Source organism: Cervus canadensis, chromosome 3 (assembly GCF_019320065.1).
Source record: "Cervus canadensis isolate Bull #8, Minnesota chromosome 3, ASM1932006v1, whole genome shotgun sequence".
Taxonomy (NCBI): domain Eukaryota; kingdom Metazoa; phylum Chordata; class Mammalia; order Artiodactyla; family Cervidae; genus Cervus; species Cervus canadensis.
In genome coordinates, this window is record NC_057388.1 from 14,906,859 (window position 1) to 14,921,135 (window position 14,277).

Here is a 14,277-nt window from a genome sequence, read left to right on the forward strand (position 1 = left end):
CAGGCTGAGCTCTGAGAACCGCCGGGGCTGGCCCCGGACTCCACCCCCACGCGGGCCGGCGCACCCGCGGGCTGGCTTCTGCGCACCTGTGTGGACTCCGCACCTCACCTGGGCCCTGGGCGGGAAGGCAGGCCCTAGGCCTGGTGCCTCTCACTAGGATGGGCCTATCTGAGTCGCTTCTGGGTTGTTGTTCAGTGGCGTCCAACCCTTTGCAACCCCATGGACTGCAGCAGCCAGGCTTCCCTGTCTTTCACTATCTCCCAGAGTCTGCTCAAACTCCTTTCCATGGAGTTCGTGATGCCACCCAACCAGCTCTTCTTCTGCCACCCTCTTCTCCTTTTGCCCTCAATCTTTCCCAGCATCAGGGTCTTTTCCAGTGAATCAACTCTTTGCATCAGGTGGCCAAAGCATTGGAACTTCAGCTTCAGTCCTCTGAATATTCAGGGTTTTGTGCCCACGTGCAAAACTGCTATTCTCCCCTGTAAGCCAAGTGTCCACCCTGCTGCCTCCACTGCAGTATCTGGGGGAGGTCTGGGTCATATTGGCAGTTTCATGCAGGTGGGACCTGTCTCTTTCCTCTCTCTCCAGCCCCCCACCTCATAGAAATCCCCCCCCCCCCCGAGCCACCCCCATCCCCCCAACAGACTCATTAACTTTGTGTGTCAAATATCTTTTCCATTTAATTAAAAAAAAAAAAAAACAGTTAATGTCACACGGGGCTCCAGAAATACATGCTTTTGAATTCCAGCCAAGGAGAGGGCTGGAAAGCTGAGATCTGCAGACATGGCTGGTTTCCACAGACCGGTTTGTGCAGCGCTGACCAGCTCAGTCCCTCTGCCCATGAGAGAACCCGCGGCCCAGGAGGCAGGGGCGGGGGAGTCTTGGGTTGGCCGGAGCGTCACCTGTAGCTCGCTGGAAGGTGGCTGGGCAGGAAAAGGGAGGCTCCCTGCAGCCCCCCTCTAAGAGGGACATGGGCCAGGGGTACAAAAGGAGGTACTTAAGCCTCCTAAGACTCCCGCTGCCTCTGAGGCTGGAGGACACCTTCTTTCAACCGAACACAAAGTAGATTGATGATGTGAACTTGGACCTTGTAGCAACCCGGTGACACCGCAGCAGTCAGCAGATGGAGTTGTCAGCTGACAGGCCTGGACACAGCTCCTAGACCATCCGGTACTGTCAGGACCACGTAGAGAACACACTGACACCCTTTATGCCAAATAAGAGTAAATAATTCTACCAATATAAACAGGGCCTCTGACCCTTTCATTTTATTAAAATGGCACGTAAATATTAAAACAGCATACTGATCACTTCCTACATCCGTGAGCCCCCCGCCGTGTTGATCTGCAGCCACTTGTGGGCTTCCTCCCAGACGGAGGAAGCAGGCTCACGCATTGAGCAATTCATGTTCTTTATCGGTTTTCCCAACAGCATCAGGATTTGATAGTGGGTCGAGATCAGCAAAAAGGCTGAACCAGGCAGTCAGGTCCGAGGAGGCCTTGGCAGGCTCTGGGGAGAGAAGAGGACACATCAGCCCAGCCACCTTGCTAAATCCCACCTCTGCCAGGCTTCAGGGCCAGGAGCACCTTCAAGAGGGAAGACGCTCAGTCGGACAAACCCTGCTGCCTTTGGTCTCTAAGCCTTGGTAGGGTATTCCATGCCCCACTATTGGCCTGTTGGCTGAGTAACACTTCTATACCATGGTCTTTACAAATCTGCGCAAACAGTGAGCTCTTGTGTCAGTCCCCAGTCGGCACCCCTACCCAGCAGATGGCCACAGCCCACAGAGCTGCCTGAAACCCCAGACCCTGTGCTTCAGCACCACCAGGAAAGAGCTCCTTTCAGAAACCAGACTGAACGACTCAGGAAGTAAGGTGCCTTCCAGCGTCCCCTGGAGGAACCTTCTAATCTGCTGGGTCAAGAGAAATACGGTGATTACACTTTTCAGCCTTCTTTAACCCTCTCCCATCAGAGGAAGGGGGCCTTAGACAGGCCTCCCCTTCCCCACTGGGCTCTAAATTGCCCCTGAGCCCCTCACCTTCCATGCTCCATAGAGTCCTGCCTTCAAGTGTTCTTATACGGAACCACCTGCCCTAACTTCTTGAATGCCACGATGACAGACCCCAATTATTTTCCAGATGAGGAAGGCATTTTCAAAAGAGTGCCTGATGCAAGAGATTTACAAAGAAGTTGGGGGCTCTTCTCTATATAAATCGTTCCACATGAGAATCTAAGTTCATTGACTTGGATGACCTATGCTTTTTTTTCTTTCTCCAACAGGTGGGACCATCAAAAACATGAAGAAAATGTCTGACAGGTTATCCTTCTAACCAAAAGCAGCTAGGAATGTGCTTGCCATCTGGTTGAGAAGAATCTCAAAAAATACTGGTAGGACAAGTTGCTAAAAGTGCTTCTATGAATAGTGTGATCATGAGTACTGATGGGACTGTTCCAACATACACGGGGCCTTTGATCTTTTCACTAAAACGGCACTTAAAGACAATGTACTGATCCCTTTATAGTTCTGATTTCCCCTCCCTTTATTGTTTTTCCAGTCTCTTGTAAATATATTACTTTATAATGAGACAACAATGCATCTATTACAGAGATAAGCGATTGCAAACAAGAGTAGTTAGTAACATGCAAGCTGTTACTTCGTAACATTAATTTCACAGCGTGCAGTGAGCCCCTAAAACACTTGGTTTATTGATATGATAAGCTGAGACTTTATAGAGAGCTCAATATAGCTTGGTGGGGGTGGGGGAGACAAAATTTTTTTTTTTTAAAGGGGCTATAACTTGTCTTTCTTTAGTCCTGTAGGATGTCACACAAAGAAACTGTATGGAGCAAGACTGATTTTGGAGGATTAGTCTGTCCTTGATAGAGAGTATCAAGACATCTTAGTGATAGTGCCAGTGAAATACACTCCACCCTCCTTGCCCCTCCCCAGGGGGGCTTTCCAATGGTGGGTGTGGCCCAGCTGTGAGTAGCCAGGTGATTATACTTGGGGGAAGGGGAATCCTCACATTCCCCAGACCTCCACTGTGGGAGGGAAAACCAGGTGCAACTATTTGCACAACACCTAAAAGAACATCAAGGGAATGCTTTCTGATGATAATAAAACTGACATTTCCCTTAACGTCCTGTGGTCAACACAGGGAAAGTGATGACCAAAGGAAGAGAGATGCAAAGACAGATGAGATCTTCCTCAGGCAGATGTTCTGTCTCAAAAGAGAGTAGATTTCACAAGCTTGAAAGGCCCTTTTTTGACAACGAAGGCACCTGGCTCTTTGCAAAAAGCATTAATCAAATGCTTTGGCTGGTGGAAGCAATGGTATTTTCAGCTGAGGATCGCCAATCTCAGAGGCCATTTTCTCCCCTATCCAGTCTTGGGGAACCCCCGGTCACATGCAGACAGATGTCTGAGTCCTCCTCATTAGGTCTGATAGAGCCAATTATGAATGAGGACCTTAAGCCAGGAAAAAGTTAAAATGTTAGTTTCCTAGGATCATGCACAACTCTCAGCCCTTGTATCCCCGCCTCTGAATCCCAGGTGCTCCAATGGAAATTAGTAAAGAGATAAAGCAAAGAGTGTTAGGCCGCTGGAAAGGAGGGTGACGGTCACTTAAGGGGGAGAGAATGATGTATTACCTTTCACTGCAGGGTAGTTGACATTTGGACTGCTTGCCTTTGGTGCTGGCCATGGAGGAGAAGGGCTGACACTGCTCTCTGACCAGCCTAATGTTCAAAACCAGAGGTCGTTAGATCTCAGGGAAGAGCAGCCACACTGTCTGGTAAGTTCCACGTGCGGCACACACGTGGCTCTCAACTAGGATGGCCTCCGAAGAGAGAGGAGGCTGGTGTGCCACGACCCTTCTTCCATGTGCCTCATGTATGGAATACGTTTTAGGGGAGAGTGGATTTGTATAATGCTGCCCACTTCAAAAAGGCTTCCCTGGTGATTCAGATGGTAAAGAATCTGCCTGCAATGCAGGAGACTGGGGCTCGGTCCCTGGGTCGGGAAGATCCCCTGGAGAATGAAATGGAAACCCACTCCAGTATTCTGGCCTGGAGAATTCCATAGACAGGGGAAGCCGGTGGGCTACAGTCCATGGGGTGGCAAAGAGTTGGACACGACTGACTAAGGAACACCAACTTGAAAGTATGGAAAATTAGGGGGAAGACTGCAAATGAGAAATTGCTATGGTTAAAGCATTCTTGCTTTTGATTTTATACCCATTTTTCTTACCAACTGATATCATTTCATGGTCACACCAAAGATTATCAATAGTGTTCCTAGGAAATCAAGTGCCTTGTTTTTCTGTCACAAATGGGCACGATTTGTGTCCATGTCCCAAAAAGTGAGTACCATTAAATGCAGTGACAGAATTAGTGAACAACTGGTCTTCTCTATTTCCAATATGATCCAGTCCATTTATTTTCCATGCAGCTAATTTAAATTATGAAGTTTAGTTAATACAGATAATTGGCAGCCCAGTCCAAATATATGAGAGGGAAGAATGTCTGCCTTAAGTTGATGCCATATACTTATGATGGCATTGATCTTGTCTAACCCAATGTTCTGAAGGCCCCTTGGGCTCTTCCTGCTGCTAATCAATAAGAGGTGTTCAGCAGTTCTGTTTTGTGGGGTGGGGAGCAAGCCTAGTTCCCCCCAGCATTTACTGTCTATGCTAGATGTCTCAGCATGACTCATTTAATTTAGAACTTTACCATATACTTCTTTGCACATCTGCTGTAATTCTTCATGTGTAAGTCCTGTCTTCTCCAAGAGACAAGAAAGTGTTTCTTCAATGTGCTCCATAATATCTAATGTGGTACAGGTAGGTGTGTGTGGACTGAGTCCATTGGTGATGCTCACTGTGAAACACAGACCATCAGATGATGCATCACTGTGGGGTCCAAATAGTTAAAACCATATCCTTTCACTGGGATGCTCTGCTCACAGTGTCTTCTACAGAAAAAGTTTTGTCTCTGAGTTTGATGGTAGAGTTCAGCTGTGGCAGTGAAACCAACTTCGGAGGCAAGAAACTCACTCGGCATATGCTACAGAAATGAGAAGATGCAATACTATTTGTTTACCCTATACTTAAGATGTGTAATAAGGGACCCACTTTAAAAGCATAGTATATTGATTAGCCTGTGGTGCTGCAGTCCATGGGGTTGCAAAGAGTTGGACATGACTGAGTGACTTAACTGAACTGATATTGACTAGCTTGTACTTTTGTCTCATCTCCTAGAGTTCTGAGCCCCTTGAAGGCAGGGACTATGTATTATTCATCTTTACATTCTTTAGGGTACTTCCTGGGCACATGACGAGTGTTGAAATTAAGATAACCATCGAAGAACTCTTCAATTATGAGAACTACACTTATGAAACATTATTTTGAGAGATGGCAAAGCAATGCTTGCCACTGGAGATGCCCTAATACTCGCTGGTTGAATTATTTCTTTTTAGGCAAGCAGCATACAAATAGAGACTGTGTACATGTGTGCTCAGTCATGTCTGACTCTTTGTAACTTCATGGGCTGTAGCGCTACCAGGCTCCTTTGTCCATGGGATTTCCCAGGCCAGAATACTGGAGTGGGTTGCCATTTCATCCTGACCCAGGGATCGAACCCAAGTCTCCTGCAGCTCTGGCATTGGCAGGTGGATTCTTTACCACTGAGCACATTGAAAACCCTACAAAGACTAACCAAGGACAAACGAAACAGGCAGCCTGTGACCTATTTATTGGGTTTAAAATATTGAAAAAGTACAGAGAGTTTAAAAAGTATTGCTATTCATTGGGATGGTCCTTGAACATGTTATTAACATATTTCACGAACAATAAAAAGCACCAGATTTCAAGGGAACTTTTTTGAAAGATGGAAATGTTCTCCCACTAGACTGTGGTGATGGTTACACAATATAAATTTACCAGAAATCCTTGAACTGTTCCCCTACAATGGGTGAATATCATGGTATGTAAATTATAGTTCAATAAAGCCGTTTTTAAAAAATGACCAGTATTTGGTGTAATCCAGGAGTAACATAACCTCCCTGGTTCCTAGAAAATTGGCCCGTGGGCATTTTCCTTCCAAACCCTAATCACATAAATAGTGGTAAATGTGGAAAGTTAAAATTGCAGTCTCGTTGAGTGCCAAATAACGCTAAAAGATTTAGGTAGCATCTAACTGGGTCAATTTCATTTTTCCCTACAAACCTCTCCTGGACTTTGAGGGTCAAGATCCACCTGTGGCTCGGCAGAAACTTCACACAACCTTTTCTCAATGCTAGCAGCCTGGCCCCTGTCTCTTAGGGCAGGGCTTCTCAAAGTGTGGTGCCTGCCCCAGCAGCTGGGACATCACCTACTGAATCAGAAACCCTCGGGTGGAGTCCAAGGAACCGCAAACCCTCAGCAACCCTCATGCGAGTGTAGTGTGGGAGGCACTGCCGTAGATGGTTCCCAAGGAGCTGCTGTGGCCACCATCTCTGCCAGGATCAGGTTCACTCTTGTTGAAGCCAGAGCTGGGACAAGGAGCGAAGCCCTCCTCGGAAACAGAGAGCACCCACCTCCCAGCTCCCACAGCTTTAAGCTCCTTGACCCCATTGAGCGCTCTCAGTTCAGGGAGGCCCACACTTCCAGAGAGAATCCAAATGGATGCAGAGAAAAGGCACGTGAGAGGTGTGGAAGGCCACCCCTCCCCTATCTCTAAATGCTGATACAGTGGGAACACGAGATAATTCTTCCCATTCCAAAAACATGCACAACATTGAGCTCCAGAGAATGCTGGAAAAGAGTCAGGCTCAATCATTGTCTTTTTTCAGAGTATAAGATAGAGCACATTCCTCAAGGAAGCAGAAATAAGTTCACATGTCAAAACACAGACCCCCTCACTGTATATGAGGGGTATATTCCCAAATGGTTATAAACAAACAGAACATCTGTATATCAAGTCATGTTTTTAGAGTCCCAGAAACACAAGTTGTATTTTAAAGCCTATCATTTAAAGGATTATAACGGCAGGCCCCTTTATAAAGACTGTGCTAAGCTGCTTCAGTTGTGTCCGACTCTTTGTGACCCCAAGGACTGTAGCTTGCCAGACTCCTCTGTCCATGGGGAGTCTCCAGGCAAGAATACTGAAGTGGGTTGCCAGTTCCTTCTCCAAAAATCTTTGTGACCCCATGGACTATACAGTTCATGGAATTCTCCAGGCCAGAATACTGAAGTGGGTAGCTTATCCCTTCTCCAGGGGATCTTTCCAACCCAGGGATCGAACCCAGGTCTCCCACATTACAGGTGGATTCTTTACCAGCTGAGCCACAAGGGAAGCCTTGTCTTTATTATAAAGACAATGTCTTCTAATTGGATTCCTTTGTAACTATAGAGTTCTGAATATTGCTCACCTAAACACTCAGGAACCATAAGGGCAACATGGAGAATCTACAGACTTGGGGGCTTCTCTGCTGCAGAGGACACGGAGGAGGATGAGCATAAAGACATTGCCCCTTTGGGGATGAAGATGATAGATGATGGGGAAAGTAGACCTCAGAGTTTCCCAAAGACACAGGGTGTCATTGTTCTTTGGTCCCACAATGTGAAGCAGAAACAGCCAGTTTGCCAAACCACAATTTCTCTTCAGAACACCTATTAAGCATAAATCGAACAATCCCAACTATTCGCACATGAGGGGAGGAAATGTTATCGTTGTGACCCCAGCTACGTATGTATATATTGTCATTGTTGTTTAGTTGCTAAGTCATGTCTGACTCTTTTGCGACCCCATGGACGGTTGCCTGCCAGGCTCTCTGTCCTTTGGATTTTCCCAGCAAGAGTACTGCGGTGGGTTGCCATTTCCTTCTCCAGGGGATCTTTCCCAACCCAGGGACTGAACCCACATCTCCTGCATTGGTAGGTGAATTCTTTACCACTGAGCCACCAGGGAAACCCATATATGTATGTTTTAAGCAAATACTAAGCTGAGCTGCAGTTTCACTCTCACTCATATTGCTTTGGGAATTCTTTAGGGGAGGGGTACAACTAGGGTAATTATGGATGGAATGCCAAGTCAGACTTCAAATGTCTTGGCTTCTGTCAGGAAAAAATGCTATTTACAGAGAACTCAGTGTTGCTAATATTCCTATAATTGCCATCAACTCTTCAGTTGGTGTTTGTTGGCTGAGGCGTTTTTAACAGGAAGGTGTGGCTGGAAGGATGTTTTCCCCATCTCAGAGAAACTGTTTCAGGAGATGGGGTGGTGCAGGGTGAGGGCAGATGAGACCAAGAGCTCTGGGGGCAAGTTGATGAGCCTAGTTCTCGGCCCCTTTGATACATCAACTGTGCGCTCCCCATCTGCAGGAAACACATATAAAATTTTATTGGAGCAATCCTGCCCCCTTCACTGACATAAGGGAAAATATAAATCGGCCAGAAATAATACTGGCCAGCTAGAGCAGCAAGTGAAGCCAAAGTAACACCACCCAGTGTAGCACTTTACCATGAGGGTAATTTCACTGGCTGGGAGGGCAAAGCCCAGGCTGGGTTGAGGAGCAGAGCCCTGGGCCCTCTGGGACAGGGTTGGCTGTGACGGGGAATGTGGGAAGACCATGGCCATGGTGGCCAGGCACCAGCCTGCCGTCCACACCTTCTCTGAGCCCCAGTTTCCATACTGGCAAAAGGCAGGTAAAAATTCCTGTGTCATTAGGTTGTTGTATGGATAAAATGGGAGCTCGTGGGTGAGACCAGGGCGTACAGAGGCTAAGGGGCAGGCGCTCCATAAATCCAATGATTCTGGATTTCTGCTATCACTCAGCACACATGAGAACCAACCCGAGACTGTTTTCAGACCTTTTTCTCTTCAATTAGTGATGCAGCGTCAGTTGACCTTTCCCTTCCTTCTTGTCTGCCATCCATCCACTCATCCATCAGCCCATCCACCCAGATGTCTTTCTGGAACATCGATTCCAGGCACTGAGCTATGTTTGGGAAATATGATAGGGAGCAACACAAACATGGGCCCTGCCCATGACAATGTAAAGCAAGACAGAAAATTCAACCCATTTTACAATGAGGTGAAATGAGAGGAATGATTAAGTACTGGGTATAAAGGGAATGGAGAGCAGAAATAGCCAACACTGACTGCGGAGGGCGTCCCTGGATGATATGCTGGACATGAGCACCTGAAGGATGAGGAGTCAGCCAAGCAAAACATCACGAGTGTGAAGTGGGTGGAATGCTCTGGGGGGAGGGGAGAGTCGGGCTCCCTGGAGTCCAGGTTAGACATGACACATGGTCTCCAGCAGAACAATGTCATTAAACCATGCTCAGTAAAGGCATGGGGGGTATGGGCAGTGATGACACCGGGTCAGGCCCTAAGGGACCTCGAAAGCCAAGATGAGGAGTTTAGTGTAGCTTGTGTTTATTTATGCCAAGCTGAGGCTTTCCAGGTGGCTCAGTAGTAAAGAATTCACCTGCCAATGCAGGAGACGCAGGTCCATCTCTGGTTGAGGAAGATCCCCCGGAGGAGGAAATGGCAACCCACTCCAGTATTCTTGCCCGGGAAATCCCATGGACAAAAGAGCCTGGTGGGCTACAGTCCATCAGGAAGCAAAAGAGTCTGACACGACTTAGCGACTGAACAGGAGCAGAGGAGTTTAAAGCTTATGTGGATGGTGGATAAAACCACAACAACTTGGCAAGTCAGGAGACCCTTTTGGGACCCTTCATGTGTAAAATGAGGGTGGAGGAGATGGTCACCAAGGTTCCTTCTATGGACTAACAGAGGCACTTAAATTTTGCAAGAATTTAGCCAAGACCTGGGGATGCGTCCTAACAGGTTTAGAAAGTGCTGCTTCTTTGATGGAACAAATAATAACGCCAGTGGCTCATGCTCTCTGTTCAAATTATCTTTAAATGCAGCCCACAGCCTTTTCTTTCACGTTATTCCATTTGAGGCCCGAGCCAGGCTAAGCCAGAGACAGCAAGAGGTGAGCTCTGCTCAAGGAAAGGCGAATCTGAGATAAGGCTAAGCTTGACATGACATTGGCTTTAAATGGAAACCCATTCAGATGGCAAAAGCACCTCAGGCTTAGCTGAAACAAAAGAACATCTAGAAGGAATAAAGGGCTGTATGTTTGTGAGATTCTGGAACAAGATGCCTAACTGTGGTCAGCAGGATCGTAAATTAAAAGATGTCCTGGTGGCTTTCTTTTGAGCAGATGGTTATCTTTTCAGTATCAGCATCTGTTTCTAAATTAAATCTTGATGCTGGTGGGAATGGAGAAGAATGTCTAAGAAGGCCCGGCCGGGTCTCTGCCTCAGGCACGCCTCTGGGTGGCCCCTTCCTCCTCACTGGAAGAGACCTCAGGAAGGTGCAATTTCTCCTCCCCGTATGACACAGAAAACCCTGGCCCCTGTCATGCTGACAACTTCAGAAATGCTTAGAAAGCCTTGCTAAAATGGACTCCTTCACATTTTTCAGCACAACTTGATCCTAAATGTAAGTTCCTTTGTTTTGCTCTTCTAGAGCTCGAAGTAGGTGGGGAAGGAAGATATAATTGTTCTCTTATGAAATCCACCCCTCCCCTTTTCTTTCTGCTTCCCCAAGGCAAAGGGAGGCCAAAGAGGAGAGGGAGGCGGAGAATGGAGAGGAAGAAGGGGAGAAGCCTGAGGAGGTGAAGGTGGATGAGGGAGGGGGCAGTGCAGAGGGGGCATAGAGGGGAAAGATCCCTAGAGGTCTGCGCCTGCGTCCAGACGGCTGCCCACCTCCGTCCTATGGACCCTCGGACCCCGGGGATGCAGCCCCACCTGGTCCTCACAGAAAGCCACAACAGTGGTGGCCAGACCAAGCAAGACAGTGCTAGAGTCAACAAGGGGTGACCGCAGGCACAGGCAAAGACTGTGGAGATGATCTCAAATGCACATATTCTGTTCTGGAACATCAGGCTTCTCCGGTGGCTCAGTGGGTCAAGAATCTGCCTTCAATGCAGGAGACACAGGAGACAGGGGTTTGATCCCTGGATCAGGAAGATCCCCTGGAGAAGGGAATAGCAACCCACTCCATGGACAGAAGAGCCTGGCGGACTACAGTCCATGGGGTCACAAAAGAGTCAGACGTGACTGAACAACTGAAGAAAAACAAAATTCTGGAACATCACCCAACTTTTGTGGTTGACACAACCCTTCCTTCCCACACCCACACCTCTCTTCCATGACTGTGTGGTTGCCCTGGTCCCTATATGCACCCAGGATGCCTAGGACCAAGGTTACAGTCATTGCAACTCCGGCTCCTCTAGGAGCACCCAAGGCAAGGCCTGAGGGAGCCCATCGGGGAATCACGTTTGCCATCAGAGATGTGGTACTTGGTGACAACAGCACAGATTTGCGAAAAGGGTCAGTTCTGGAGTCTAGGGGCTCAGGCCCACAATCCGACCTGCTTCCTACCAGACGTCTAATCTAGGGCAAATTACTTACTCCCTGTTTCTCTGTTTCCCAGGCTGCAGGTTGGAGATGACACCAGGGCTTGCCTGCCTGCCTGTCTGGGAAGGGTGTGGTGAGGATGAAATAACACACCTAAAGCACATGGGGCAGTGCTTGACCCATTGCACGTGCCATATGGAGAGCTAGTTCTTGTTATTTTACCGTGATAAAGGAAATCAGTTTTAGGCCTCAGTGTCTCTGAAGTGGGGGCTAACCCAGGGATAAGAAGACAACATCTGTGGAAAAGTAGAAAGCTCCTTCAGATGACTTGAGTCTCTCCTGAGAATTTTTTAGTGAGTCTAATACCTAATACTGGGGCTTCCCTGGTGGCTCAGTGGTAAAGAATCCACCTGCCAATGCAGGAGATGTGGGTTTGATGTCTGGTTCAGGAAGATCCTCTGAAGAAGGAAGTGGCAACCCACTCCAATATTTTTGCCTGGAGAATCCCATGGACAGAGGAACCTGGTGGGCTACAGTCCACAGGGTCACAAAGAGTTGGACACAACTGAGTGACTAAGTGTGTGTGCGTGGGTGCACATGTGCACACACACACATGCAAAGGAAACAGGATAACTCAGAGGTTACAAAATAACTCCTTTAACATTGATCCTGACAGAACCTCAGCAGAGGAAATGAAACTTTTGGCATCCAGAATGGGTCTTGTAAATGGTAAACCAGATCTTGTCCATCCTTGGTCCAAGATGCTATGATGGTTCCTAAGTTCTTCCAACGGCTACAAGGCCTATATGACCCAGCCCATCTCCTTTCCAAGCACTTCTCCTTCTCACTCCAACCCCAGTGCTCCTCCTGCAGACCCTCAATTGTATCAGGCACATCCTCCCTTTGGGCACAGGGGTTTCCCTGCCTAGAGCTTCTGATGGCTAATTCTCTGGCCTCCTGTGAGTCTCTGCTCAGATCTCATCTTCTCAGTAAGAGTCCCATTTAGTTCTCTCCCTGACCTGCTCTGCCATTCCCCCAACTATAGCTCTGGCTCTGCTTTTCCTTTTCTCCATATCATTGGTAACTTTCTAACCTACAATGTGATTTGCTTTTTCATTATGTTTTGTTGCTGTTGCTCAGTTGCTCATTCGGGTCGGACTCTTTGCAACCTCATGGACTGCAGCACGCCAGGCTTCCCTGTCCTTCACTATCTCTAGGAGTTTGCTCAAACTCATATCCATTGAGTCAATGATGCCATCCAACCATCTCATCCTCTGTCATCCCCTTCTCCTTCTGCCCTCAACCTTTCCCAACATCAGGGTCTTTTCTAACGAGGTGGCTCTTCACATCAGGTGACCGAAGTGTTGGACATTCAGCATCAGTCCTTCTAATGAATATCCAGAGTTGATTTCCTTCAGGATTGACTGGTTTGATCTCCTTGCTGTTCAAGGGACTTTAAAGAGTCTTCTCCAGCACCACAATTATCTCCTCTCCATTAGAATGTGAGCTCCCGGAAGGCAGAAGCCTTGTCTGTTTTGTTCTCCGGTGACTCCCCGGTGCCTGGCACCCAGAGGACTGAATACATCTTTGCTGGACAAACAAGGACCTTGCTGCAGTGCTACTAGGGCGGCAACCTCCAGTGAAACTGTTTGCCTGAGACATAAATGGCTTCCCTTTAAAGTACGTCTTTCTCTTTCCGTTGTGCCAGCTTGCATCTCTCGTGCCGTGTGACCAACTCCCTCCTCCGCCCCAAGTGTGGCCGCGGGCCTTTCTCCTGGCCCTGGGGCGAGTCTGAAGCGCCATGGCTGCTGCTCCTGTCTCAGCTCTTGGGCAGAGTTCCGGGGACAGTGCTCTGGGCCTGGGCTAAGGTCTTGCTCCACCCGCTCAGGAAGAGGATGTGAAGCTCTGAGTTCTCACTGTCAGCCCGAGGTGCCCATGAGAGAGTGATGCTCAGCCACCCCAGCTAAGGCGCAGCACTGCCACGCGGCTCCTGGCGGCAGCAGGCGCCCAGCTGTCTCCAAAGCTGGGGGCTCCGGGGGGTTCACCCTGCAGCAAGGCTGCAGGGTCTCCAGCAGCCCAGCCCTGGGCTTTGAGCTGTGGATCCCGTTCCGGCCCTGCCTCTCCCGACTCTCCCACGCCTTGTTAGCGCCTCCACCACAGGTGGGTGGGGGTGAAACCTGGTCTTTGGCAACCTTGTTCATCTGGGGTTCCAGCAAAAGAGGTGGTGAAACTGGGGTGAGACTCGGGGCAGAGAAGTAGTTTTGGACTGCAGTTATCCCTCTCATCTCTAACCTCATTACTGAGAATAAACGAGATGGCTACAAAATAGGACTCAAAAAGGAAGATGAAAGGAAACACGTATTTCATAAAAAAGAGGAGAGATTTTCTTTTGGTCTTGCCCACCAACTTTTGCCACGTCCATGATCTCATCTGCAAAGACCTGAGTGTTTTTTTTTTTTTTTTAATAGCCCATAATTACTTAATCATTCCAGCTCTGCTGTTTGTTCTCAGCTCTAAGTGCCAGATAAACACACTGTTTATTAAGGAGATAACCTAAATTCATGGAAAAATTAAAACACTTTGAGAACTTCTGAACAGCGATTCCTGTCTTATAATTAAAACATGGAAAGAGAAAAACGTGTTCTGATACTGAAATGGTTTTCTTCTCAAGGTCTGTTTGTTTAGAAACTCCAACTTAAAAATCTAACTTTCAACCTGAGTGTTAGTTTCTGCACTCGAAATTAATCTGCTCCGCACATCAATAACTCTGAACCAGCATGTGAGCTCTGGGGCACCTTGGACCCTTACCAAGGTGTCTCATCACTTTTGATCAGTGTGAAAACTCTGTTTCTGTTGG

At 47.9% G+C, this 14,277-nt stretch overlaps 1 protein-coding gene across 16 annotated transcripts in view; it reads right to left on the bottom strand.

Annotated features, from left to right (window-relative positions):
• Positions 1-1,252: 1,252 nt before the first annotated feature.
• Positions 1,253-14,277, bottom strand: part of ICA1 (islet cell autoantigen 1) — a 159,893-nt gene continuing 146,868 nt past the window's right edge. For 14 of the 16 annotated variants that reach the window (XM_043462698.1, XM_043462706.1, XM_043462701.1 and 11 more), the window contains 2 exons: positions 3,652-3,738; positions 1,253-1,509 (listed from right to left, as the gene is read on the bottom strand). In XM_043462698.1, the coding sequence (XP_043318633.1) occupies positions 1,388-1,509; positions 3,652-3,738 (209 nt within the window). In that variant the 3' untranslated portion in view covers positions 1,253-1,387. The remainder of the gene's footprint in view (positions 1,510-3,651; positions 3,739-14,277) is intronic. The other 2 variants (XM_043462707.1, XM_043462710.1) reach the window with 1 other exon arrangement.